Genomic DNA, 27,516 nt, shown 5'->3' with positions numbered 1-27,516 from the left:
ATTTCTTTTCTCATAATTTGGTTGACAAATTCAATCACAGTTAAGCATATTAAAATTCCATCGATTTCACTGGGGCTATTAAGTTGTTTTTTAAAAAAAATATAAGAATGGGGTTTCCAAGTACTCCTTAATAAAATACACTCAAATACAACCTTGCATCCAGTTAGCTCAAAATATTCTCCATAAAACTGAGCAAATCTATTTTGAACAAAGCATCTGCAGGATGATGTCATAAAAATGATGTTTGTGTCTCTCAGCAATCCAGGGCGAGGGATAAAAACAATGCCAGTTACATAAACTAGCAAATTTATTTGATATTCCATAGATCCTAACCCCATCATCACATTCCACTTCTAACATGTTTCTGTTGCATTTCCTGCTCACTGACACAGACTTATTTGGGGAACAACTGTGCCTCGCTTCTTTATGAGCTGCGTCTGTACAACCTGATCAAGTTGATTGCGGAATTCCCATTTTTTCTGTATCCATGATTCCACCATAGACTAGCCAGAATGAGTGAGGTTCAAATTAGCCAGACTTCGCAGGTTTAGCAAGGTTTTAAGCAGCCTGGTTAGATTTAAATTTAAAGTGAGTACAATTAATCAGCGGAATGGCTTCCCCTCGGGAAGCTGTGAGTGCTCCATCACTGGAAGTTTTCAAGAAGAGATTGGGCAGCCTTTTGTCCAGAATAGGCATAGAATCTCCTGCTTGAGTGGGGAGTTGGACTAGAAGACTTCCAAGGTCCTATGATTCTATGACCTACATACAAAATCCATTGGGTGAACCTGTCCATTCCTTGTGAAACTTCAACAGAGGTATAGCTAACTATCTCACATAGAAACATACCAGTGGTGGGTTTCAAAATTTTTTAGAACCTCTTATGTAGGTGTGGCCTGTTTTGTGGGAGTGGCTTGCCGGCCATGAGACCGGGTGGGCATGGCCAACTTGTAAAATGTGGTGAAACTCACTTAACAATGCTCTTGCTTAGCAACCAAAATGTTGGCTCAGAAACTCTGGCACTTGAAGCACACAGGTCTTACAGTTGTCAAGTTACAAGACCCTTGCACTCCTAACCCTTTAGGAAAAAAAAACCCCCAGGGGTGTTCAAACTTGATAGCTTTAAGACTTGTGGACTTCAACTCCCAGAATTCCTCCTCTCGGTCTTTATCTTGATGATGTATGGATGGGCAAGGGGAGAGAGCTGGAACCAGTTCTAAACGGCACTGTAGATTTGTGGAACCTCTTATATAGAAGAGGTTAGAACTGGCAGGAACCCACCCCTGAAACATACCCACATGCACTCATAATATAGACAGGGTTTGCTCTCTCTCTCTCTCTCTCTCTCACACACACACACACACACACACACACACACAAACACACACACGTACTCATAATATAGGCAGGTTTGCTCTCTCTCTCTCTCTCTCTCTCTCTCTCACACACACACACACACACACAAACACACACACATGCACTCATAAGAAATATAGGGTTTGATTGCTATCTTACTATATCTCTCATTATGTCTCTAATTCTATCGATCTATCTACAGTATCTTTTCCTCTCTCTCATTTCCCTCTCTCTCGCTTTCTCACATATAAACACACACACACACACATACACAATAGGCAGGGTTTGATTTCTGTGTTTTACGGTAGACAAATTTTCTACATAAATATAATTTCTTTTGTGCCTGCAAGGAGCAGGTTATCTGGTTGTATCGAGTTTGTCAAACTTCTGCTGATATTAAATGTGCAGCGAGAGAGATTTATTTCTCAGCCTGCAAGTTCTGATAGTGTGCTAACAATTGTTCCAGAAAGGAGATGGCATTTTAGATTGCCTATTTCTTTGCTTTACTGTAATGAACTTTGTTTTAATTTGTTGCATCCATATACTTCAGCACTGTAGGTTTTATTGCAGCTTTATTTATGACTGAATGTAAAACAATAATAAAAATAATATCATTGATGACAATGTGACTTTTTAATAGAAAGTTTGGAGTGTGAAACTCATCCATAATGTAATGTCTTTAAGAAAAAGCATAATCCAAATGAGCAGAGATAGCACTACACAAGGTACTGCTTACCCAATGTTTGCCAAAGGAAGTGGTTCTTTATATAACTGGGAATAATATTCCGGCAATGTGTTAAATTCATCATATGAAAAATCTCTATGTGTTGAAAATGCCAAAGTGCTTCTGGATACAGCCAAAGAAAATTAGAGCAGGTCAGACTACAGCTCATTTTGGATATTTCCCTGATTCAAAGCAAATTTGAATCAAGTATGCTTCAAAAATATTGGAAATCAGTTGGAGATCACTTCCTCCAACTGCTAATTTGATATTTGAAATTCCGTATCTTTATAAAAATGCAGCAAATCCTGCAGATTTCATTCAGTTTTGAATAACAAGGAAGGAAGGAAAGAAAGAAAATGAGAGAGAGAGAGAGAGAGAGAGAGAGAGGGAGGGAGGAAGGAAGGAAGGAAGGAAGGAAGGAAGGAAGGAAGGTGGCAATTTTTCTTTTTAAAAATTTATAATTGACCACTGTGCAAAATCTTTAGCTCCCTTTCTCCTCAACCTTCATTCTGAAAAGATCCAAATAGTTAACCGATTTTCCTTAAATCAATTAATACCTATACCTATACATACACATCAGTGGTGGAATTCAAATTTTTTTACTACCGGTTCTGTGGGCGTGGCTTGGTGGGCATGGTGTGGCTCGGTGGGCATGGCAGGGGGAAGGATACTGCAAAATCCCCATTTCCTCCCAATCAGCCGGGACTCAGGAGGCAGAGAATAGATGGGGGCGGGGCCAGTCAGAGGTGGTGTTCTCCAAACTACTTAAAATTTCTGCTACCGGTTCTCCAGAACTGGTCAGAACCTGCTGAAGACCACCTCTGGTACACATACACAAGCACATACATGCATATATGAAAACAGTGAGTTGTTTTTTTCTTGCATAGCAAATGGGGAAACCTAGAGAGAGGGGGATTCCCTGAAGTGAGATTACATAAAAGGGGCTCAATTTTACAAAACAGGGTGCAAACTAAATCATCACACGTCCTATCATAGCAAGAGGAGCTTTTTAAGTCTCCAAGAAGGTCCTGCCAGGTGGCTTCTTCTTTAAACAACCCCATACTACATGCATACGTAGAAACATTTCCATCTCATTATATGCTAGGTCGATGTAAACTTTTCCTTCATTTGTTTTTTCCCCCTGTTCCAATAAACAATTTTACCACATCTGGGGCCTTAGGAGAATTGCTCCCAGATGTTTCTGGGGGGGAAGTGGTAAAAAACCCAAAATGACAGCCATTATCATGCAATCAAAGCCCCACACCCTTTTAAACATGTGTAAAAAGGGGGGTAGAGGTTGATGTGCGTGGCTATTGTGACATTTTTATGCCTAACCCTAACCCTCCCAATGTAGAGGGTAAAAGGAATGGCTTTGAGGGACACCAGAAAGATGTCAGGCCTTCAGCCATCTTTTCTTTTGGGTCTTTGGCCTGCCACAATTTTTATTATTCTGCTATGCATTTTCTATTGTGGGAAAATGGGAGGGGGGATTGTACAGAGTTAGATGATATGTAACCATAACAAAATTCTTTCTAGAAAGCCAAGGTCATCCTTTGTCTATGCACCTCTGCACCTGGATGGGTGGGACTGCCAGCATGGCAGTGGGAGATTGGACCATGTGATGGATGTGTGGGTGTGGGGGCAAGATCTTGAACTTTCAACTGGGTGGGGAAAACCGGGAAGCGGACTCTGGACTCTGATTTTGGATGCTATTTGGAATGCTGACAAAAGAGCTATTACCAAGACAATGGTCAGATAAAGAAAATTTGAGTCTGATCCAAAACTGTAACCTGAGAAAGCCTCTCAGACCTGACCCTCCCAACTTCTCATGAAGATGGGAAACACATCCAGACTTGCAAGATTCTCTTACTATGACCTTATTGGAAAGGATACATCACACTGGATTCCTACATGGCATTAGATCTATAGCCTGATCTGCTTTGAAGGGCACACACACACAGAATGAGAAGGCAGGGGCTCTTGATTAACATAGCTTGCTAATTGTTGTCATTCAGTTATTGTTTGGCTTGTATGATTTTTAGATTTTGTTAGCTCCATAAATTAGTAAAACAATTATTGTTTACTGTCTGGAAGTTGAGTTATGGTAACAGGGCTTATTTTCTTGTTGGTTTGAAATGTTCCACTGCTTATCCAAGCAGCTTCTTCAGTCTGAAGCTTTTTCAGTATAGGGGAAACTGAGTAGACAGAGAGTCCTTGGAATGTGCCAACTCTCTTAGCAGTGACTTATTTAATTGTCCTGATGTGGTAGAATATAGTCCAGAGTCACAAGAAGGAGACTGTAGGAGAAGAGTAGGTAGAGCTGGAGGATGGAGTTAAGTGCATCATCAGTTTAGAGTTCTTGCATTGCCACAAGAGACCCAAACCCTCCTGAATGCCATTGGCCCTTATCTGGCAGCAATTTAGTTGTCCAGATTTTTGTGAATAGGCTTGAATAAATCATCTAGGCTACACATTTATGAACGATCCTAATTCTTTGTGCCTGACAGAAGGGCTCCTTCCCAGGGAGCAAAGAGATAAAGAAGTTTGGAAACGTTGATATGCAGGAAAAGGGCAAAGGTGAACCCTCCCAAAAAAGTAGTTTGCATGGTATTTGTAGTAGTTGTACAGATAAGTACTTTAGTTTGGCATGATTCAGTCTATAGGCAAGCAGCAATAGAAAAAAAATTAGAACTCCTCATGTCATTCTTGGTTCCTTGGGCCTCACACCTGCCCTTTAATGGTCTTAGGAAATCAAATCACACAGAAAGGGGGTCTACAAATCAACAATTCTTAAGGGTATTCCTGCACCAATCTCAAGGTTTTTTCCCCAAATCTGTGCCAGTATCTCAGTGAAGATTCTCACTCATCCAGGTACAATTGTATGAAAACTGAGTCAGGGCAACTAGATGTATTTGTTCAGTTAATGGATTCTCCTGTTTTGCCCTAAGAAAATTCTCCTAAAGGCTACTAATCGATGTTGCTTACCTGGGTGGGGAAAGATAAGTATAATCTTTGTTGTCATTGATCTGGGATAATTGCATGCAAAAAGGGAGATTATTGTTCTATTCATGGCATATCCTGATTCAGCTGTTCTGGTACATCGATCTTCTCAATGCAATGGAATCTCCTTCCTTAGGTACAAGATCACAGACCGTGACCGACAATGTGGAGGGCCCTGTTTTCCGCTCTGTACCTGCTGGGTATTTTCTTTGAGAGCTGCAGAGGACGGAAGCTGCCAGCGTTTCAAGAAGGTAAGGGAGTTACAGTGGCAGTGGGGAGAGATCAGGGACCCAGAGAGCCCAATGTCTTAACAGGCCAAAGATTGATTGCTCTGAGGGTGCTGTCCAGAGCAAGTCAATTCTACTATTAATGAGTGAAATCAGTGCCCGTGCAGTTCAGATCCCCGATAAAGACTGATTTCTTGGCACATGGTGGGTATTCGCCTTTGCACATCTTAAATGCAGCTTAAATTCAGATGGGTGCCTCTCTTCTATAGCTGCAGGCCATTGTACCAGTTTGTACATGAACATGCACACATACCCTTACAGGCAGACACAAAATTGAAGCCAGGAACTTCCTTGGAAAAATGTTTGGCTTTAAATGAATGAAAGCAGAGCTGTGCTATTTATTAAGATGCCAGCTGCACAAAGAGAATGAGGGGCAGCTGAAAAAATTATCTAAACTCTCTGTATTTGCAAATTCCGAAAATTGAATGGATGTGAATTTAGGAGGGAGAAAACTACAGGTAGTCCTTGACTTATGACCAATCATTTAATGACCATTCAGAGTTAGAACAGCCTTGGCAGCCTTGGGTATACAGCCCATCAAGCACTTCTGGCTGTTGTAAAACATGGTGTCCACTCCCTGTGATTACATGACTGCATTTTGGGTGCTTGACAACCAGCTCACAATTACTATTGGTTCCACCATAGTTGTCCCAGGTTGATAATTGGCAACATTTCTTGCTGGTTTCCTGTGGGTTTTGGGTTGTTGTTTTTTTTGCCAATTTCTGGAAAAGCATATCCATTTGGGGGAATGGATTCAGACTTTTGGCAGCAGTCGCTTTATGACTGCTAGTAAAATGGTCATAAAATCAGATCCAGTCATGTAGGTGCCTTACTTGTGAGCATCATGGGTTACATCTGCAAATCAGGTCCCAGTTGTAGTCATAACTTCAGGGACTACCTGTATGAGCCAGTTTTTCACTTGCCGTCTCTGGGCCCAAATTCTGGACCTTCTGCCCTCCCTCATTAGCACCGGCTCTCTTTCCCCTCTCCCTTTGTTAAAACAGCAGTGTCTTTGCTGCTTCTGTTTTTTGGATTGTGGCTCTGAGCCCCAGTCCTTCCAAAGCTTCTGTCATTAAAAGGAGGTAGCTGTAAAGGAGGGATGTGGTGGCTCAGTGGCTAAGACACTGAGTTTGTCGATCAGAAAGTTCGGCAGTTTGGCAGTTCAAATCCTAGCACCGCATGATGGAATGAGCTCCCATGACTTATCCCAGCTTCTGCCAACCTAGAAGTTCAAAAGCATGTAAAATGCAAGTAGAAAAATAAGAAGCAACTTTGATGGGAAGGTAACAGCACTCTGTGCACCTTTAGCTTTTAATGATGCAGGCCACATGACCACAGAGATGTCTTTGGATAGCACTGGCTCTTTGGCTTTGAAATGGAGATGAGCACCACCCCTTAGAGTCAGGAATGTCTAGCATATATATGCGAGGGGAACCTTTACCTGTAAAGGATGTTAGAATTTTGTGAAACAAAAAAGTTCCAAGATCCTGTTTAGATATCCTACAATGATAGAGTAGCATTCATGGAATCCTTGCAGTCACTATTTCTTAACTTTGCCTACTTACAGAAGGTAATATGTTGATAGTTGGCACGATTGAGAATTATTGTTATGAGGTGGTTTTAATTAGGATCAGCAATATACTCATTTTAGCAAGTACTATGAATTGGAGAGGTCACTTAGCAGTGATTTAATTGTTCTGATGTAGTAAAATCTAGTTCAGAGTTGCAGGAAGGAGAGTGTAAGAGGAGAGTAGGTAGAGCTGGAGGATGGAGTTAAGTGCATCATCAGTTTAGAGTTCTTGCATTTCCACAAGAGACCCAAACCCTCCTGAATGCCATTGGCCCTTATCTGGCAGCAATTTAATGTTGAACCTTAGCTGTCCAGATTCTTGTGTATAGGCTTGAATAAATCTTCTAGGCTACAACCTTATGAACGATCCTGATTTTTTGTGCCTGACAGAAGGGCTCTTTCCCAGGGAGCAAAGAGACAAAGAAGTTTGGAAACTTTGATATGCAGGAAAAAGGCAAAGGTGACCCCTCCACTCCCAAAGTAGTTTACATGGTATTTGTAGTAGTTGTACAGATAAGTACTTTAGTTTTGCAAGATTCTGTCTATAGGAGAGCAGCAATAGAAAAAAAACTAATTAGAAGTAACTCCTCATGTCATTCTTGGTTCCTTGGGCCTCATGCCTACCCTTCAATGGTCTTAAGAAATCAAATCACTCAGAAAGGGGGTCCACAAATCACCATAGCAGAAACCTGTTTAAAGAAAAGGAGCATATGGGATATATGGTGGCTCAGTGGCTAAGACACTGAGCTTGTCAATCAGAAAAGTCAGCAGTTCAGCGGTTCGAATCCTTAGTGCCATGTAATGGAGTGAGCTTCCATTACTTATCCCAGCTTCTGCCACCTTTGCAGTTCAAAAGCATGTAAAAGTGCAAGTAGAAAAATAGGGACCACCTTTGGTGGGAAGGTAACAGTGCTCTGTGCGCCTTCTGCCTTTAGTCATGCCGGCCACATGACCACAGAGATGTCTTTAGATAGTGCTGGCTCTTTGGCTTTGAAATGGAGATGAGCACCGCCCCATAGAGTCAGGAATAATTAGCACATATGTGCGAGGGGAACCTTTACCTTTACTTCAAGGACAGTTGCAGCAGGATTAACCAATTTTCTGGGTTCTACTAGGAATCCAGACTATAGAATAGATTGAAAGTAGAAAAACATTCTGGATTATGGCAGGGACCAAACCCTTCCAAGTGTTGCCCAAATTCCCTTCTGTAATTGTCTAGCAGTCAAGCTCAACTTGATGGAGACTAACATTTTCTTAAAATCATGGATTAAAAATGGTTTTCTTTCCTGCTACCTCTAAAGAATGGGAATTGAGTTTCAGCCACTTTGATTTTTTTTCTCCAAAGCATGTGAAATTGATGGACTAGGCCTAATTTAGGATAGAGCTCATCATGGCTTAATGACTGGATGCAATTATATAGAGCTCTTAGCACTCATGGTGTTTTATAGAGTGCAAGCTGGTCATTGGCTATAAAATAAAAATACTGTTAAAAACTACAAATGAGAACAAGACGTTCTGCCCCAAGGAAGCACGGAATGGAAATGTGGGCCCAATTGAAATAAGAAAGAAAGGGAGAGGAAGGTGCTGGAGGTCATTAAAGTAATACTTGAACCACAGAGCTCCATGCTCGAATCTTCAAAGAACAATCGAAGAGAAAATGCCACTGAGCATTTGAAAAGCACATTGAAAAGCACCACGGATAGTCAATCTTCTCAAATTGACCCCTGGGCCTAGATCTCACTCTCTCTGCTCCTGTGCTCAGCTGACCAAAATGGAAAACTAGCAATGAATCATTCCAGAAAAAGAGAAATACAGAGCTCCCATGAAGTTTGGTAGCCGAAACTTGAAGTGAACACTAAACACTTATGTGCCATGCCTCTTCCAAAGAAGGGCAATTCCCCAAGAACATTCATGCAATTTTCAAAGAGAACCCAAAGTAAATTGAAACCCAGCCTGGAATTAAGGAGAAATTATATGATAGTGAGAACAATTAATCAGTGGAACAAATTTCCTCCAAAAGATGTGGGTGCTCCATCACCGGAAGTTTTTAAGAAGAGATTAGACAGCCATTTATTCCGAAGGGTAAATATCTCCTGCATGGGGTTGGACTCCAAGGTCCATTCCAAGTTTCTTACTTTGCATTCTGGTATTCTGTTCTGTATTATGTAGAGTTAAAAGAAAGGGTGAAATCCAGCAGGTTCTGACAGGTTCTGGAGAACCGGTAGTGGAAATTTTGAGTACTTCAGAGAACAGGCAAATACCACCTCTGGCTGGCCCCAAAGTGGGGAGGGAATGGGGATTTTGCAGTATCCTTCCCCTGGAGTGGGGTGGGAATTGAGATTTTACAGCAGGGGTCCCCAAACTTGGCAACTTTAAGACTTGTGGACTTCAACTCCCAGCTGGCTGGAGAATTCTGGGAGTTGAAGTTCTCAAGTCTTAAAGTTGTGAAGTTTGAAAACCTCTGTTTTACAGTTTCCTTTCCCTGCCATGCTCACCAAGCCTCGCCCACAGAATCAGTAGTAGAAAAAAATTGAATTTCACCACTGGTTAAAAGGTGTCAATGGCTGGGCTTTCTCCATTGTCTCCAGTACTAGAAGGGCAGCTCCCAGTTGTATAATATAAACCAGATGTGAACATATGGATCACCCCAGAACACTCCAGATTGTGTTATGAAGGAGCTATGGCATGACATCGATTTTTCAGTGGTGTGATTCCAAACACCCTGGTATTAAAATAAGGGCTCCTTTAAAATTTTATCAAACCCCAGATCTGTCCTGGAAATGAGTGAACGGTTCAACTCCTGCCAGTTGGGTGACGTCATTGCTGCAACCCTCAGAAGGAAAAAGAAAATGAAGAAGAAAACCCTCCAAACCACAAAATGATTCCCTGCCTCTGATGTAGACCTTGGCCAGCTGCTGAACTAATCTGTTGCCAGTTCTGATTGACAGGAAGAAGGCTCCTTTGGAGCTGCTAGCTCAGCAGTGTTTCTCATTGACAGATAGCAGCCCGAACAGCTCCTGGCGGTTTGCTGCAGGCCACCACGAGAGATGCTGGCAAACTGGCGAGGGGCTGCTGGCACCTCGCCTGAGCTCCAAAGTGTGGTGACCTCAGCTGTCAATTCCATCTGATCCTCAACTCCATTTCCTATCAAGGAGGTGCTTCTATCAAGTCTGGAGATGACCCGTTTTTGTTGGGAAGCCTCTGAGTGTGCAATTCTGCTCCTTCGGAACAGTACAGGGTCGCATGGCAGATGTTCATCACACAAGCAGTGAATTTGTGCTAGGGGCAATGTGAAAAACCCAAAGGCTGTGGCAACTCTAAATAATGATGATGTATCTTAACGGGGAAGGCTGCCTGCTTTGTGTTTTGCAACGAGAAAGGATGAATTTGAGATTCAGACCTTGTAAATGCATAATACAGTGTTTCTCAACCCTGGGGACTTTACGATATGTGGACTTCAATTCCCAGAATTCCCCAGCCAGCATGAATCTATATTAATATATTCATTTCATTTTCTTCTCTACAATGCTTAACAGGCTGGCAGTGGTTATTTACTAGAATGCCTTTTGATATCTCATTGGAATTTTCAGCCTTGCAATTCACTGGAAGCTACCCATCCAAGCATTGACCTGGCCCATGGGTCAGCAACCTTAAATACTCAGAGCTACAAAGGTCCTAACAGGAAACCCCCCCCCAATTCAATTCTGGAGCTGACCAGAAGTCCGGTTCCTCCTAGCGTGGTGTCCTTTTTCCTCTACCTGTCCTAACTGAAAGCCCTATCAATTGTGGAGCTGACCAGCAACTGGGAGCCGCAGCAGAGGGATGAAAGAGCCACATGTGGGTGCAGAGCCGCAGGTTGCTGATCCCTGACCTGGCCTGACTTGCTTAGCTTCCAAGCCCAAACTAAGTCTGGGAGATTTTCTCACCTGCAGTCATCAAAAAAATTAAAAAATAAACCCAGCACATGAGTTCATGTACCGAGCTGATTTTCAGAAGCTAACCAACATTAATACTAGCCAATTTAGACATTAAATAAAAGCACCTGTCATGGTTTTACCTCTCATGCTGTGTAAATCCAGCTAGAAAGGGACATGTCAGTACACTACAAAAATAGATGCTGAGTCCCTAAAATGTGTGTAGAGAAGAGCAACCAAGATGATAAAGGGACTAGAGGCTAAATCATAAGATGAATGATTGAGGGAGCCTATTGAGTCAAGCCTATTGAAGAGAAAAATTAGAGATGACAAGATAGTTGTCTTTCAGTACTTGAGAGATTCTCACAGAGAAGAGGAGGTCAACTCATTCTTCAAAGCATCAGAGGGCAGGACAAGAAGTAATGGAGGAAGCTTGTTAAGCATACATCTAACCTAGAAGTAAGGAGAAATTTCCTCACTGTGAAAACCATTAATCAATGAAACCACTTTCTTCCCAGAGTTGTGGGTGCTCCATCACTGGACACAGTTTTCAAAAAATAGACAGGACCACCATTTGACCAAGATGTATAATCGTCCAACCCTATGATTCCATGTTCTATATCAGTGGGTCCAGTGGTGGGATTCAAACAATTTAATAACCGGTTGTCTGCCCTAATGACCAGATGGGTAGGCGGGGCTTGGTGGTCATGTGACTGGGTGGGCATGTCCAACTCAACGTCACTCAGGTTGATGGGCGCTTCGCCTTAGCTGTTAGAATGTAATAAGGGTTAACCAGAGAGGCAGTTTCTCTAAGCAGGGCAATAAAGATTAGGCTAGAAACAACACCATAATTTTTCCTTCCTGCCTCCCTTACAGGATTAGCCCTGGAAAGTGGGAAAAACCAAAAGGAGATTTCTTCCAACAACCAGTTCTCTGAACTGCTTAGAAAGTTAACAACCGGCTCTCCCGAATAGGTGCGAACTGGCTGAATCCCACCAGTGGGTCTCAACCTTCCTAATGCCGTGACCCTTTAATACAGTTCCTCATGTTATGGTGACCCCCAACCATAAAATTATTTTATGTTTTCTGTATTTTTTTGAAAATATGTGTTTTCTGATGGTGTTAGGTGACCCCTGTGAAAGGGGTCCCGACCCACAGGTTGAGAACCGCTGTTCTATATGTTTAGAAGACCCAGTGTATATGCTGCTACCTCCACCTCTTCTCTCCCTTGCCTTCTCTTTCTTCCTACACTTGAAATATTGAGCAAACTTTCACCATAACTTGAAGCTACTCCAGTGTCACATGAAGTCAGCACAGAAACCGCTTTGGTCGCATTGACCGATGACCTCTGGAGAGCCAGGGATAGAGGCTACGCCTCCATCCTGGTTCTCCTTGACCTCTCAGCGGCTTTCGATACCATCGACCATGGTATCCTTCTGCGACGACTGCGGGAGGTGGGGGTGGGAGGCACTGTTTTGCGGTGGTTCTCCTCTTACCTCTCGGACAGGTCGCAGTCGGTGTTAGTTGGAGGGCAGAGATCGACCCCTAGGCCCCTAACATATGGGGTGCCACAGGGTTCGGTCCTGTCCCCCCTACTTTTCAACATCTACATGAAACCGCTGGGCGAGATCATTCGGCGGCACGGGATAAAATATCACCAGTATGCGGATGATACTCAGTTGTATCTGTCCGCCCCGTGCCAACTCAATGAAGCGGTGGACGTGATGAACCAGGGTCTTGAAGCTGTTAGGGACTGGATGAGGGCTAACAAACTCGTGCTCAACCCAGATAAGACCGAGTGGCTGTTGTGTTTCCCTCCCACCAATTTGGCAAGTATTCCATCTCTCAGGCTGGGGGGTCAAACACTACACCCCTCAGATAGGGTCCGCAACTTGGGAGTCCTCCTGGACCCACAGCTGACTTTTGAACACCATTTGTCAGCTGTGACCAGGGGGGCATTTGCCCAGGTTCGCCTGGTGCACCAGTTGCGCCCCTACCTGAACCGGGAGGCTCTCACAACAGTCACTCGTGCCCTTGTGACCTCTAGGCTGGAGTACTGCAACGTGCTCTACATGGGGCTGCCCTTGAAGAGTATTCGGTGACTTCAGCTAGTCCAGAATGTGGCCGCGTGAGCGATTGTGGGTGCACCTCGCTTCACCCACATAACACCTATCCTCCGCGAGCTGCACTGGCTACCTGTGGATCTCCGGGTACGCTTCAAGGTGCTACTTGTCACCCATAAAGCCCTTCATGGTAGTGGATCTGGGTACTTGCGAGACCGCCTACTGCCAATTACCTCCACGCGACCTATTAGATCTCATCGATTAGGCCTCCTCCGAGTTCCATCTGCCGGTCAATGTCGACTGGCAACCACGCGGAGGAGAGCCTTCTCGGTGGCAGCTCCGACCCTATGGAATGATCTCCCCGTGGAGATTCGTACCCTCACCACCCTCCAGACCTTCCGCACAGCCCTCAGAATCTGGCTATCCCGTCAGGCCTGGGGTTAAGACTGTAACCCGCCCGAATGGTATGAATGTTGTGTTTTTAATTATGTATTGTCTTATATGTAAAAGTTTGTCTTCCTCCTCCCCCCCTTTTAAGTTCTGAGCTGCCCTGAGTCCCCCCAGGGAATAGGGCGGCATATAAATAAACTTATCTATCTATCTATCTATCTATCTATCTATCTATCTATCTATCTATCTATCTATCTATCTATCTATCTAAGTCATTTCAGGGAAAATGCTAGTTTCCCAATTAATCAGCCCCTGCAGTGTGCTCAGAGTTCTAGGAATGCTCTTAATGTGCATAATGACCTTTGAATACAATTTGCTCAGAGGCTCAGTGGGGTGGGGTGGGGGGGTCATCTGGCCAACCTCTCTTCTATCATTGTGGTTCCTGTTTGGTATTCTGCTTGTCACCCAACACAATACCCAATGATGCCTTTGTCTGTATATGCCTTGGTGGAAGGCTCATAGACCATCTTCCTTTTCTTAAGCTCTCAGAGTGGACAGATACAGAAGTTATCCTTGTCATGCCCACATTTTTGAGTTGTCACATGCCTCCTGAGCTTGTCGATCAGAAAGGTTGGCAGTTCAGTGGTTCGAATCCCTAGTGCCACATAACAGAGTGAGTTCCTGTTACTTGTCCCAGCTTCTGCCAACCTAGTAGTTTGAAAGCATGTAAAAATGCAAGTAGAAAAATAGGGACCACCTTTGTGGAAAGGTAACAGCATTCCATGCACCTTCAGTGTTTAGTCATGCCGGCCACATCACCATGGAGACGACTTTGGACAGCGTTGGCTCTTCGGCTTTGAAACAGAGATGAGCACCATCCTCTAGAGTTGGGAATGACTAGCACATATGTGCAAGGGAAACCTTTACCTTTACCTTTTATGTCTCCTGCTGGCCAAAATAAGTAACAATGTCTTTCTAAGATCAGCTTCTCTTTTATATGCTCCAGACTCCTACTTTGGGAGCAAACCTCTCATCCCAACTGTGGTCAACTATGTTGCCTCTTTGCCTCTTCCCAGGGTTAAGAAAAAGTGCTAGAAGAAGACAGTAGCAAGCCATTTCTATATTATTGACATGCCCATGAAGTACCAAGATCTGGGTTTGACTTAAGGAAGTCTATTTTAGACCAATTTGGTGGGAGCATCTTGCCTTTCCTCTCCCACTTACAACTATTGAGTCAGTTACTACCTATTCTTTTCTTAACAAACATGCATACAGGACGTTACTTTTCTCACCATTGAATTTTTAGATAGGAACAGTCTGTTGAGCTCCTTCTGTATCTTGAGCCTGTATCTTCTGGAGTGTTGGCATTCAGGTCTAATTGTTGATGGTTCTCAAATCCCTCTTGGCCTGGTAGCTTGGCATTTAGGGACATTGTGGGATAAATAATTGAAGTTATCAAGCCACATTGCTCACCTCCTCAGTTTGCAAATATTTTGGTGTATCCTAAAGGGTTTTATGCATTGTTGTAGTTCCACAGGTTTGGAAGATGTCAATTTTCCCAAAATGTCTGAGCAAATTCTCCACTGGAAGGGCACCTTGTGGGGTTAGCAGAATCCTAATCTTAAAAGGAGCTGTTCAGACTGAGGCTTCCCAAGAGCACGAAGCAGACTCCTTCTCCCGACAAAAAAACCTTTTATCAATATACTGTGAATTCGGCTCATTCACATCCAGCAAAGTCTTTCAAGGGAGGATTTACAGTCACAAACCTTATCTGGCTTGGAGAGCTGACAGACTAATATCTGCAAAACTTGGTAAGGAATCTCAGAGAGTCATGAACCAATTAAGCGAACTAATTGTCTCCTGCAAACTCCACTTCCCTTTCACTCTTCTTCTATTTCCTCTGGGAGGGGCCATTCAACGTCCAACTGTGGTCTTCCTCCAAAGTAGACCCTGGTTCTTTAGCTGTTCCCTTCGTCTGGCCACTCTGCACATGTGCACACTGGGAACAGGCTCCAGCTGTTCGTCTGCCTCACTGATATCCGACTCTGAAGGCAGCTGATAACTGGCATACAGCCCTGTCCCCCTCTCTGCCTCCGACACAGAGCCCTCATCAGAGGCTTTCCCAGACTCCAGGACTGGCCCATGTTCCTCCCGAACCTCCTCACTGACTGAATCTGCTGCTAGCTCAGCTGGCCGCTGGTAAGTCTCAACAGAAGCATTCTCCTGTGCTTATCCTCCATGCTACCATCACGCCCCCCCCCCCAAAAAAAGTTTTGATCTCCTGCAGTTTCCCCCCCGCCCAGCCTGAACTAGACAGGGCCAGCTGAGCTGAGCTAGTATTAACAGGCCAGGCCCTTTGAAGGGGAGAGCAGGCAGAGATGAACTGAGAGGCAATCCGTTCTGCTTCCTTGCACATCGTTGCTCATTTGTGCATCTGTCTTTGCTCAGCAGCAGATGTACTTATTCCGAGCACATCCGTGGTTCCTGCTAGTCTTGAGATCGTCTCAATTGCTTCCCTGAGCTGGGGAGAATGGAAAGGAGGACCTAATAGCTCCGCTTATGGCTTCAGATCCTGACTTTTGCTTTTATTTTGTTTTGCTTTGCCAGACTCTTTTTAATTGGGTTGGCCATTTGCCACCTGGCCTCCCTCCCTCCTCACTGAATGTATCACGGATCTTTTCTCACATCCGTTCTTCCTGTCAGATCCGCAATACAATATCTGTACATTCCGTGGCAGCTCCATATTTTGCTGCTGAAAACTTGGCTGTGTTTTGTTTTTTGGTTCTAGATCTTAAATCATAAAGGGATGCTTTATCTTCCCAATATTTATTCTGCCCTCTTCCCATCTCACACAGTTTCCCATTCTCTCCCCTCCAAAGGGTGAGAGTTATGAGCTAGAATGCATCTGTGCAACAACACACAAACAAAATTGATAATACTGGAGCTGCGGGAGGAAGCCATGTCGGAAGGGGTGAAGCCCCAAGGAAAAAATGACCAGCATCATTGACAAAGATCTCCTGTCCTCTATAAACTGAAGCTTTTAGGGTGTGTGTTTTTTTTAAATGAAGACCAGTGTTTTTCAAACTTGGCTTGAAAAGATGGGTGGACTTCACATCCCAGCACACTGGCCAGAGAATTCTGAGAGAAGACGCCCACCCACTTGACAGTTGCCAAGTCTGAAAAATGCTGATTTAGACTCTTTTTCCTTTTCACTGGACCTTATTTCATTCTGATGACAGAAAATCTGCTTTGGACAATTGATTTTGAGAAGGGGATTCTAGATAAATTTTCGTGAGTCAAATAGACCTAACATTTGGCTTAATTGACCACCAAATTTCTCTTTCTAAGTGAGACATTTGTTAGGTGAGTTTTGCCCCATTTTATGACCTTTCTTGTCACAGCTAAGCGAATCACTGCAATTGTTACGTGAGTATCACGGCTGTTAAATAAATGTGGCTTCCCCATTAACTTCGCTTGTTAGAAGGTGGCAAAAGTGGATCACATGACCCTGGGACACAGCAACCGTCATAAATATGAATCAGGTGCCAAGCATGTGAATTTCGACCACCTGACCAGGGGGATGCTGCAACGGCCATTAAGTGTGAAAAATAGCCATTGATCACTTTTTTCAGTGCTGTTGTAATTTTGAACAGCCACTAAATGAACTGTTATAAGTTGAGGACTATCTGTACTTACCTGGCAGGGAAGATACCATGATCATGAAGGGGTTTTCCCAGGGGAGGCTCATCCATCACACTTCAGGGGTACTGACCCCTGCGATTTCCCCAAAGGCTCTAGGCGTGGTTTTTAGGGCAATTTTTAGTAATATCTTAATGTTGGCTCATTTTAATATTATAACTATTTTTCACTTGTTCCTGTAATTTATAAGCTGCTCACCTTGTAGGGCAGATGGTGGCATAGAAATTTAACACATGGATGCATGCATACATACATACATTCATACATACCATATTTTTTGGAGTATAAAATGCACCTTCCCCCCCTCAAAAAAGAGGGTGAAAATCTGGGTGCAGCTTAGACACCAAATACAGCATTTTTGGCCTCCCAAAACTCTGCCCCACTTTGCAAAAATAGAATTGCAGAGGGTTTGGGAGGCTTGCAAAGTTCTCCTGGGGGCTGGGGAGGGCAAAAATGAGCGAAAAACAGGCCATTTATGGCTTGTTTTTGCCCCCCCCACCTCCCAGGAGCACTCTACAAGCCTCCCAAAGCCTATGCATGCCCTGCTTTTTGCAAAAAAATGGGCCTTTTTTTGTTCATTTTTGCCCCCCCCCCCCCCCCCAGCCCTCAGGAGCACTTTGCAGGTTTCTCAAACTCACAAAAAAGTGGTGTGCCGCAGGTTTGGGAGGCCTGCAGGGTGCAAAAACTTTTTTTAAAATTTACATCTTCAAAATCTTGGTGTGTCTTATATTGTGGTGCGTCTTATACTCCGAAAAATATGGTACATAATATCCAATGAAATCTTGTTCCACTGCTTTAGCATCAAGGTATCCAAGCAGCATGTGTGAATGTCCTGGTTTTTACTTCACCATGATTCAATGGTCCCCAACCCCTGGTCCCTGGACTGGCACCAATCTGCAGCATGCCAGAAATCAGGCCACACAAACAAGGAAAGCATCATCCGTGGGATTCAGGCAGCATGTGAAACCATACCCCCCTCCCCCTCCGGTCCATGGAAAAACTTCTCTCCACAGAACCAGATCCCTGGTAGTCAAAAGGTGGGTGGGGGGCACTGTATTGGTGTCTTAATTGGCCAGGGCCCTTCCACTCATTCCCCAAATGGGACAGTGGGAGGGGGATTTCCTCTAAGATTCCCCATCCCATCACCCACCCTCAGTGGCCCTGTGACTGTCCTTGCTAAGTGGGAATGCTACGTTGGAGAAATGGTTGGAGAATTCTTCATCCTGTGAAAACAATGTGGGAAAAATTCAATCGCCCCTTTTTCTCTGCCCGCAGAATTCGAAAGGCCAGCCGTGACTTGCTTCAATTCAAATGAATTATCCCCATTTAGATAAGAGGCAGGAGGAGGCATGCTAAAACAGGGGCTGTTTTACATTGCGCATGTGCGGGTTTGGAATGGCGACCGGGCTTTTTCGCTCTACATTAACCTGGCGAAAAAGCACCGGGAAGCCCCAAACGGACCGCAAAAATTGTTGGGAACAGCGCCTGGGAGAGCCTAAGACCCTCGGATCCCATAGGACCTGTTGAAATCCGGAGGCTCGCATTTTCTCCATAACGGCAGCCCGGGCTACCCAGCTGTGCGAGGACGGCGGCGACGGCGACGCGCGGCGGTGAGAGCGGCGCGCGGGCGTTCGGAGCCTGTTCGGAGCCTCCCCTTACCATCTCTGGCCTTCTCTGGCCTTGGGAACAGCGCCTGGGAGAGCCTAAGACCCCCGGAATCCGGAGGCTCGCATTTTCTTCATAACGGCAGCCCGGGCTACCCAGCTGTACGAGGGTGGCGGCGACGGCGGCGCGCGGCGGTGAGAGCGGCGGCGGGCGTTCGGAGCCTGTTTGGAGCCTCCCCTTACCATCTCTGGTCTTCCTGGTAGCCCTTGGTGCTGCTGGTGAGCCCCCTGGCCAATTACCTGCTGGCCCCTGGTCCTAGCATCCATCCCAGAGCAGCGGAACAGCAGCTGCTGAGGTTGGAAGAGAAACGTGGAGGAAAGCATGGAGGAAATGGCGGCGCCAATCAGCTGACTCACAGTATTACATTTTACATCCTCTTCTCCGGCCAGCTTGCTGACTATGCTGGAGCTGAGTAGTCGTGACTGAGATTGTGAGTCTTGGTGACTAGTGAACTGAGAGGGGTGAATTTTTAATTTATTTTACTTTAAAGAAGGGGGCTGTCGGAAGTTGTTGGAGGCTGCACTGAATTTACAGATTGAATGGACGTGCTTGTTATCGCCCTAGACGCCCCCCCCCCCTCGGATCTATCTCTGCTCACTGTACTATCTGTCGCCATTTTATTATTTATGATTTATCATCTGCTGCTTTGCTGTCTATCGTCGTTGTAGCCCCCTCCGGACTTTGCTCCCTGCTCATTAAACTAGTAGGAGGAGTAGGACTGTGGCCAACTGGCGGGGAGAAATAGAGGATGGCGACTACAGGGATAAGGACTGAGCCCCGAGAATACCAGCATTTCTCCTTCCATCTCCAAGAGCGGTGCAAGTTAGCCTCGAACTCTGGTCCCCTACATTGGGGCCCTTATATATCCTTGGGAAAGAGACTCTCGAATATACAGCCCGCTAACTTCCACCAGTGGGACAAGACTATACGGATGTCGTTTATGAACTTTGGAGTCTTATATTTAATCTCGCTTGCCTACAGCCACCTGATATACTACGTACTTTTGATTTGGTGGCTTAGGACATTTCCTCAGGTCATAAGAAGGGAGAGGAGCAAACCATCGCTTCCTCCATTGTTCCCATATTATTATTATTATTATTATTATTATTATTACATACTATAACTGCGCAATTTTAAATAGAATGCTGAGTGTATGGGAGCTGGCTGGAATTGAATGAATGGCCCACTTTTAGTAATTGTTACCCTTGTATTTTATATGTTTTAAATTTTTACGTGGGAATTGTTAGAGTGGATAAATGAGTATGTTTGACTCGGAGGACCTGCTGGGGAAGGCGGGAGGAACCGGGGTGGTTGGGGGGACCATGGACATGGGAGTGGGTCGGAGCATAGCGGTCGTGACAGGGAGAGGCAGATACGGCGGGGACCTTAGGGCTGGCCATTACCGGGGAAGGAGGGTTCGCTACATTGCAGAGATCCCTCCTTCCGGCCCTAGGAGTCCCACTCCAAGACCAGATGGCGCGAGTAGTCAGGACCCTGGTCTCAGGCTGTTGTCGCTAAATGCCAGGTCTGTTGTTCACAAAGCTCCCCTCGTCCGGGACTTAATTGTTGACGAGAGGGCAGACCTGGCATGTATTACTGAAACCTGGCTGGGCACAGAAGGAGGAGTCCCCCTTGTAGAGATGTGCCCAGAGGGATTTCAGGTGCTTCATCAGCCGAGAGCCCAGGGAAGGGGTGGCGGTGTGGCTATTGTAATCCGGGAGTCTCTGTTACCTCGTAGGGTCCCTGCTCCGGAGCTTGTCGGGTGTGAGTCTCTGCTGATAAAGTTGGACCTCAAGGGTCAAGTGGGTTTGCTGCTAACGTACCTGCCTCCCAACTGCGTTGCAGCATCCCTCCCCTCGCTCCTCGAGTCAGTAGCCGAGCTGGCAGTTGAGTTCCCCAGGCTTATAGTTCTGGGGGATTTCAACTTGCCATCGCTCGGTGAACGCTCTGATGGGGCGCAGGAGTTCATGGCCTCCATGACGGCCATGGGCTTGACCCAAGTAATTCGGGGCCCAACCCATGCAGCGGGTCACATGCTCGACCTCGTATTCCTCTCGGAGCAGTGGATGTGTGATCTTGGTCTGAGGGGTAATGAGATCATACCCCTGTCGTGGTCAGACCATTGCCTACTGAGGCTTGACTTCCGGAGGCCAAACCCCCACCGTAGGGAGGAGGAACCGACCAGGTGGTTCCGCCCCAGGCGACTTATGGACCCTTTGAGGTTCCAGACGGAGCTTGGGGTTATTCCTGATACCCTCGCCCACAGTTCGGCGGAGACTCTGGCTGCCGCCTGGTACTCGGCGGCGTCGGAGTCTCTCGACCGGATTGCGCCACTACGGCCCCTCCGGGTCAGTGGATCCCGGAGAGCTCCCTGGTTTACCGAGGAACTCCGGGAGAAGAAACGCCGGAGGAGATGCCTAGAGCACCAGTGGAGGTCCGATAGGTCCGAGGTAAACCGAGCACTCTTAACTACCTGCACCAAGGACTATGTCCGAGCATTAAGAACTGCAAAAAGATCATATATTTCTTCCTTGGTTGCGTCCGCCGAGTCACGCCCAGCCGCCCTGTTCAGGATAACCCGCTCCCTCCTTAATAGGAGGGATGCGGGAGACCCCTTGCAGGGTAGGGCTGAGGATTATGCTCAATTCTTGGCGGACAAAGTAGCTCGGTTGCGATCGGACTTGGACTCCACCGCAGTAGATCCAGCTGAGACACAGGAGGATCATTTGCCACATCAGTTCTGGGTTGAGTTCCAGGAAGTTGCCTCTGGGGATGTGGACAAGGCCATCCGAGCTGTAAGTGCCTCCACTTGTATTCTGGACCCGTGTCCCTCCTGGCTGGTGGCTAACAGCAGGGAGGTGACACATGGCTGGATCCAGGCGGTTGTCACCGCCTCTCTTCGGGAGGGGCACTTCCCCGCCGTACTCAAAACGGCGGTGGTGAGACCCCTCCTAAAGAAACCATCGTTAGATCCAGCCATCTTAAACAACTTTCGTCCTGTCTCCAACCTTCCCTTTATCGGGAAGGTTGTTGAGAAAGTGGTGGCCTTTCAGCTTCGACGGGCCTTGGAGGAAGCTAGCTATCTTGACCCCTTCCAGTCCGGCTTCAGACCTGGTTACAGCACAGAAACCGCTTTGGTCGCATTGACCGATGATCTCTGGAGGGCCAGAGATGGAGGCTATGCGTCCATCCTGGTTCTCCTTGACCTCTCAGCGGCTTTCGATACCATCGACCATGGTATCCTTCTGCGACGACTGCGGGAGGTGGGAGTGGGAGGCACTGTTTTGCGGTGGTTCTCCTCTTACCTCTCGGACAGGTCGCAGTCGGTGTTAGTGGGGGGGCAGAGATCGTCCCTGAGGCCCCTAACATGTGGAGTACCTCAGGGTTCGGTCCTATCCCCCCTACTATTTAACATATACATGAAACCGCTGGGCGAGATCATTCGGAGGCACGGGATAAAATACCATCAATATGCGGACGATACACAATTGTATCTGTCCGCCCCGTGCCAACTCAATGAAGCGGTGGACGTGATGAACCGGGGTCTGGAGGCCGTTAAGGACTGGATGAGTGCTAACAAACTGGTGCTCAACCCGGATAAGACCGAGTGGCTGTTGTGTTTCCCCCCCAATAATTTGGCTAATACACCAACGCTTAGGCTGGGGGGTCAAATTTTATACCCCTCAGATAGGGTCCGCAACTTAGGAGTCCTCCTGGATCCACAGCTGACTTTTGACCACCAGCTGTCAGCTGTGACCAGGGGGGCATTTGCCCAGGTTCGCCTGGTCCGCCAGTTGCGGCCCTACCTAGATCGGGGGGCCCTCACAACAGTCACTCGAGCCCTTGTGATCTCTAGACTGGAATACTGCAATGGGCTCTACATGGGGTTGCCCCTGAAGTGCATCCGGCGACTACAGCTAGTCCAAAATGCAGCCGCGCGAGTGATAGTGGGCGCACCTCGGTTCGCCCACGTTACACCTGTCCTCCGCGAGCTGCACTGGCTGCCTGTTGGTCTCCGGGTGCGCTTCAGGATAATGATGACCATCTTTAAAGCACTCCATGGTAGTGGATCTAGGTACTTGAGAGACCGCCTTCTGCCGATTACCTCCCTAAATCGACCAATCAGATCGCACAGACTGGGCCTCCTCCGAATTCCATCTGCCAGTCAATGTCGACTGGCGACCACACGGAGGAGAGCCTTTTCTGTTGCTGCCCCGACCCTATGGAACGAGCTCCCCATGGAGATCCGCACCCTCACCACGACCCAGACCTTCCGCGCAGCCCTCAAGATCTGGCTCTCCCAGCAGGCCTGGGGATAGGCTTCCAATTACCCGCCCGAGTGTTTGATTGCTGAATGAAAGCTGTGTTTTATTATTTTTCTTTTGTTCACAAAGTGTTTGTTTTGACCTTGCACTTCCCCTCCCCTGTGGTTGTAAGCCGCCCTGAGTCCCCTCAGGGAAAAGGGCGGCATATAAATCCCAATAAACCTAAACCTAAACCTGTGGGGTAGAGAAAACAGGTGTTATCTGGAGAGTTTGTAAAATTGCTGCAAAGGACCATCTGCCATTGCATATTAAAAAGTCCATCTGGACCCCTTGGTTGCACGCAGAGATGGCCTTTTGAAGTTCTCTCCCCCAAATTTCTGGGCAGAGAAATGGAGTAGATAGTTGCTCTGAACTTCTCCAGGGGAAAAGAGATGTTCTTAACCTACTTTTCAAGGACACGACTCCCCATGGAGCGTGGCACAAATAACACAAGAGGGATTTCCTCACAATATTATCCCTGGGGGTTTGAATGGAAAAATGGACAGCCAAGGCAGCTGTGGAACATTTTGAGGATTGCCTGGTGACAAAAGAGAACATTCAGATCTTCGCCTGGAATGCTTTAAATTAAATAGCTAGGTTTCAACAATGTACTTAGCCTGGTCCTTGAATTAGCTCATTTCCTGTGCTCCTGCAGCACACTGAACCCTCGATTAGACTGAATGGACTTTTGATTCAAGCAGAACGCTTGGAAGGACTCAAAGTTTAAGCTAAAAAGTCGCTATTTTTTCAGCCCTGATGGTTGAAAGAATAATGAAGAATTTAAAAAGGGGTTCAATCAGCTTCCCCAGATTTCAGAGAAAGAGAGAAACAGATCAATAGCAGCCTCCCTGTTTATTATTTTATTATTTTATTTTATTTTATTTTATTTTATTTTATTATTATTTATTTTATTTTATTTTATTTTATTATTTTATTTTATTTTATTTTATTTTATTTTATTATTTTATTTTATTATTTTATTTTATTTTATTTTATTTTATTTTATTATTTTATTTTATTTTATTTTATTTTATTTTATTTTATTTTATTTTATTTTATTTTATTTTATTTTATTTTATTTTATTTTTTATTTTATTTTATTTTATTTATTTTATTTTATTATTTTATTTATTTATTTATTTATTTATTTTTATTTTTATTTTTATTATTTTTATTTTTATTTTTATTTTATTATTTTATTTTATTTCATTTTATTACTTTATTTTATTTTTTATATTTTATATTTATTTCATTTTATTTTATTTTATTTTATTATTTTATTTCATTTTATATTTTATTTTTTATATTTTATATTTTATTTTTTATTTTTTATATTTTATTTTTTATATTTTATATTTTATTTTTTATATTTTATTTTTTATATTTTATTTTTTATTTTTTATTTTTTATTTTTTATTTTTTATTTTTTATTTTTTATTTTTTATTTTTTATATTTTATATTTTATTTTTTATATTTTATATTTTATTTTTTATATTTTATATTTTATTTTTTATTTTTTATATTTTATTTTTTATATTTTATATTATATTTTTTATTTTTTATTTTTTATTTTTTATTTTTTATATTTTATTTTTTATTTTTTTATATTATATTTTATTTTTTATTTTATTTAGTTTGTCACTCATGTACAAGATAACAGGAATAAGGATAAACATAAATAAGAACACAGGAAATGGGTACAAATAAATGGGGACAGTAGGACAGGGATGTTAGGCACGCTGGTATACTTATGCACACCCCCTTTACGGACCTCTTAGGAATGGGGTGAGGTCCATGGTAGATAGTTTATGGTTGAAGCTGTGGGGGCTTGAGGATGTAACAACAGAGTCGGGTAGAACATTCCAGGTACTGACCACTCTGTTGCTGAAGTCGTATTCTCTGCAATTGAGTTTGGAGCGGTTTACCTTAAGTTTCTATCTATTGTGTCCTCATGTGTTGTTGCGGTTGAAGCTGAAGTAGTCATTGACACGTTGGACATTGTAGCAGATAATTTTGTGTACTTAGGTCTGCAAAGGATTTTGTCCTGCAAAGGATTGTTGCTCCCCTGGAGTGGACAAGATCAAAAAACATTGGGATGCATCATAACAGAATCTTGCAAGACTGTGATTTACTCCTTCTTATGTCCCAGTGACCCAGGTTTGTGTTTGCATGAGTCTATTATCAATACAGGTAGTCCTCCACTTATGACCACAATTGAGCCCAAAGTTTCTGTTGCTAATGGAGACAGTTGTTAAGTAAATTTTCCTCCCATTTTATAGCCTTTTTGCCACAGTTGTTAAGTGAATCATTGCACTTATTAAGTTAGTAAAACTGTTGTTAAGTGAATATGGCTTCTCCATTGACTTTGCTTGTTAGAAGGTCATAAAAGGTGATCACGTGACACCAGGACACTGCAACTAGCCTAAATAGGAGCCATCTGCCAAGGGCTCAAGTTTTGACTATGTGACCATGGGGATCCTGCAGCAGTCATAAGTGTAAAAAATGGTCATAAGTCATGCTTTTCAGTGCCATTTAACTTTGAATGGTCATTAAATGAACTTTTATGCGTCAAGGATTACCTGCTTCCCAGGAATTAAAGAATGGCCCAGCCCTCTTTCCCTCTATAAGGATTCTTGTCATCGCTCTAATTCTCTACAGCAGCATTACATTTTTGCTCTCAAGAGCCCTTTAAATTTGAAAAAAAAAAAAGAACTTTTGTTGGTATGGGTTACACTGAGTGCTTTTTTATTATGGTTCATCACACCATAGTCTGCTGGATGTTCAGGCTAGATTTGGCATTTTTGTCCACTATCGAGTCCTTCCAAAGGACCTGGGATAGTTAGATGTGGATGTTTGAAGGTGTGAGAGGCATCTTGGCAGGATGTAAGCTATACCAAGTAAAGCTGCCTTTTGCAATTGACTGATGGTCATTTTGTCAATGCCAGTGATGTTCAAATGGTGCACCAGTTGTTTTGGGATTGCACCCAAGGCACTTATTACTATTACCTTTGCTTTCTTTTGTAGTTCTAGTTGGAAGGTCCCTTCCCATTCTGTTGTTCTGTATTCTTATTCCTCAAGGCTATTCTCATAGTCCATTATTCTTACCTTCTAAACTTACCGGATCACTACTGTCATACAGTATCCTGGTGAGAAATTCAATTGGTTAATTAGGCAGGACTTTCTACATGTCTGAAACCTGGTCCTTGAGACTTTGGCCTCAAACATGGCTATAAAATTGTGTAGTAGCTATCCCTGTCCTACCTGTTACTACGACTGATGTCCAATGAGTTGTTGTGGCCTACCAGCTTGGCATGGAGAATAACCACAGAAGAATGCTTCTGTTGTGGCCCACCAGTGACCTACAGAGTGACCGCAGATTTGGACAGTGGGGAGGTTGGGGAGGAACATGGGCCAGTCCTGGAGTCTGAGGGAGGTTCTGATTAGAGCTGTGCGTCGGAGGCAGAGAGAGGGCCAGAGCCATATGCCAGTTATCAGCTGCCTTCAGAGTCAAACATCAGTGAGGCAGATGAACACCTGGAGCCTGTTCCCAGTGTGCGCATGCACAGAGTTGCCAGATGAAGGGAACAGCTAAAGAACAGGGGTCAACTTGGGAGTAAGGCCACAAGTGGACAATGAATGGCTCCTCCCAGAGAAAATTAAAGAGTAGCGAAAGGGGAGTGGAGTTTGCAGGAGACAATTACTTTGCTTAATTGGTTTGTGATTCTCCGAGACTCCTTGGCAGATTTATCAGCTGTTGGCCTGTCAGCTCTCCAAGCCAGATAAGATCTGTGACCGTAAATCCTCCCTTGAAATACTTCACTGGATGTAAAGGAGCAGAATTCATAGTAAATCAATAGAAGGGTTTTTTGTCGGAACAAGGAGTTTGCTCCATGCTCTTGGGAAGCCTTGATCAGAACAGAAGTCGGGTGATGTATTTTCTGACTAATTCAGTTTATTATAGCTTTTGTGAGCTACGAACTTTAATAGAACTAGGGTTAGGGTTAGTTGGAAAAGGTGCTAGCAAACTTCTGATTTTTAGCTGTCATGGACTAATAGGTCCCCCATATAAGACATAGGTTCTTGTGCTCCATTCAGTCCCCTGAAACTCTTCTTTGTTTGCTGGCAGAATATAAAACAGACATTCCATCCTTCATGACTTACAGAACTGTTATTTTTTTAATTGGCTAAAGATTGCTGTAAACAGCAGACGCCTCTTGCTTGCTGCCCTGATTGTGTTTTCTCCCCCTTACGGCTTTGTGTTGCATCAGCGGCTGTTTTCAAAATAACAACAACAATAAGAAGATCTTCACCTTCCACAAAAGCCCAGGTGTTGCAGTGCCCATGCTTGCTATAGGAAGAAATTGCGGATGGACTGGGAACAAAGCAGCAAAGCAAAACCGCCCCCAATTTAATCAAGCATGAAAGGGGTCACTTTCCAAGACCTGTCAGCATTTGAGAGTTGGATTTGTTTTGCTCTGTTGTTCTTTCAGCTACATCTTTATTGATTTTTATAATAAAGGGTTATTGTCCTTTCTTTTGCAGATTA

The 27,516-nt window shown here is 44.4% G+C and overlaps 1 protein-coding gene across 1 annotated transcript in view; it reads left to right on the top strand.

Moving 5' to 3' along the window:
• LOC106548014 (collagen alpha-1(XVI) chain) overlaps positions 1 to 27,516 on the top strand; it is a 203,597-nt gene that overhangs the window by 9,876 nt on the left and 166,205 nt on the right. Inside the window, exon 2 of the mRNA XM_087728047.1 lies at positions 5,214 to 5,328. Coding sequence (XP_087584173.1) covers positions 5,241 to 5,328 — 88 coding nt within the window. The 5' untranslated portion in view covers positions 5,214 to 5,240. The remainder of the gene's footprint in view (positions 1 to 5,213; positions 5,329 to 27,516) is intronic.

The sequence above is a fragment of the Thamnophis sirtalis genome, unplaced genomic scaffold (genome assembly GCF_051295495.1).
Source record: "Thamnophis sirtalis isolate CommonGarterSnake01/CBP01778 unplaced genomic scaffold, rThaSir2_p1.2 scaffold_13, whole genome shotgun sequence".
NCBI classification, from domain to species: Eukaryota; Metazoa; Chordata; class Lepidosauria; order Squamata; family Natricidae; genus Thamnophis; species Thamnophis sirtalis.
Note: the sequence above shows the minus strand (reverse complement) of the source record. Positions and strands in the feature narration are given on the sequence as shown.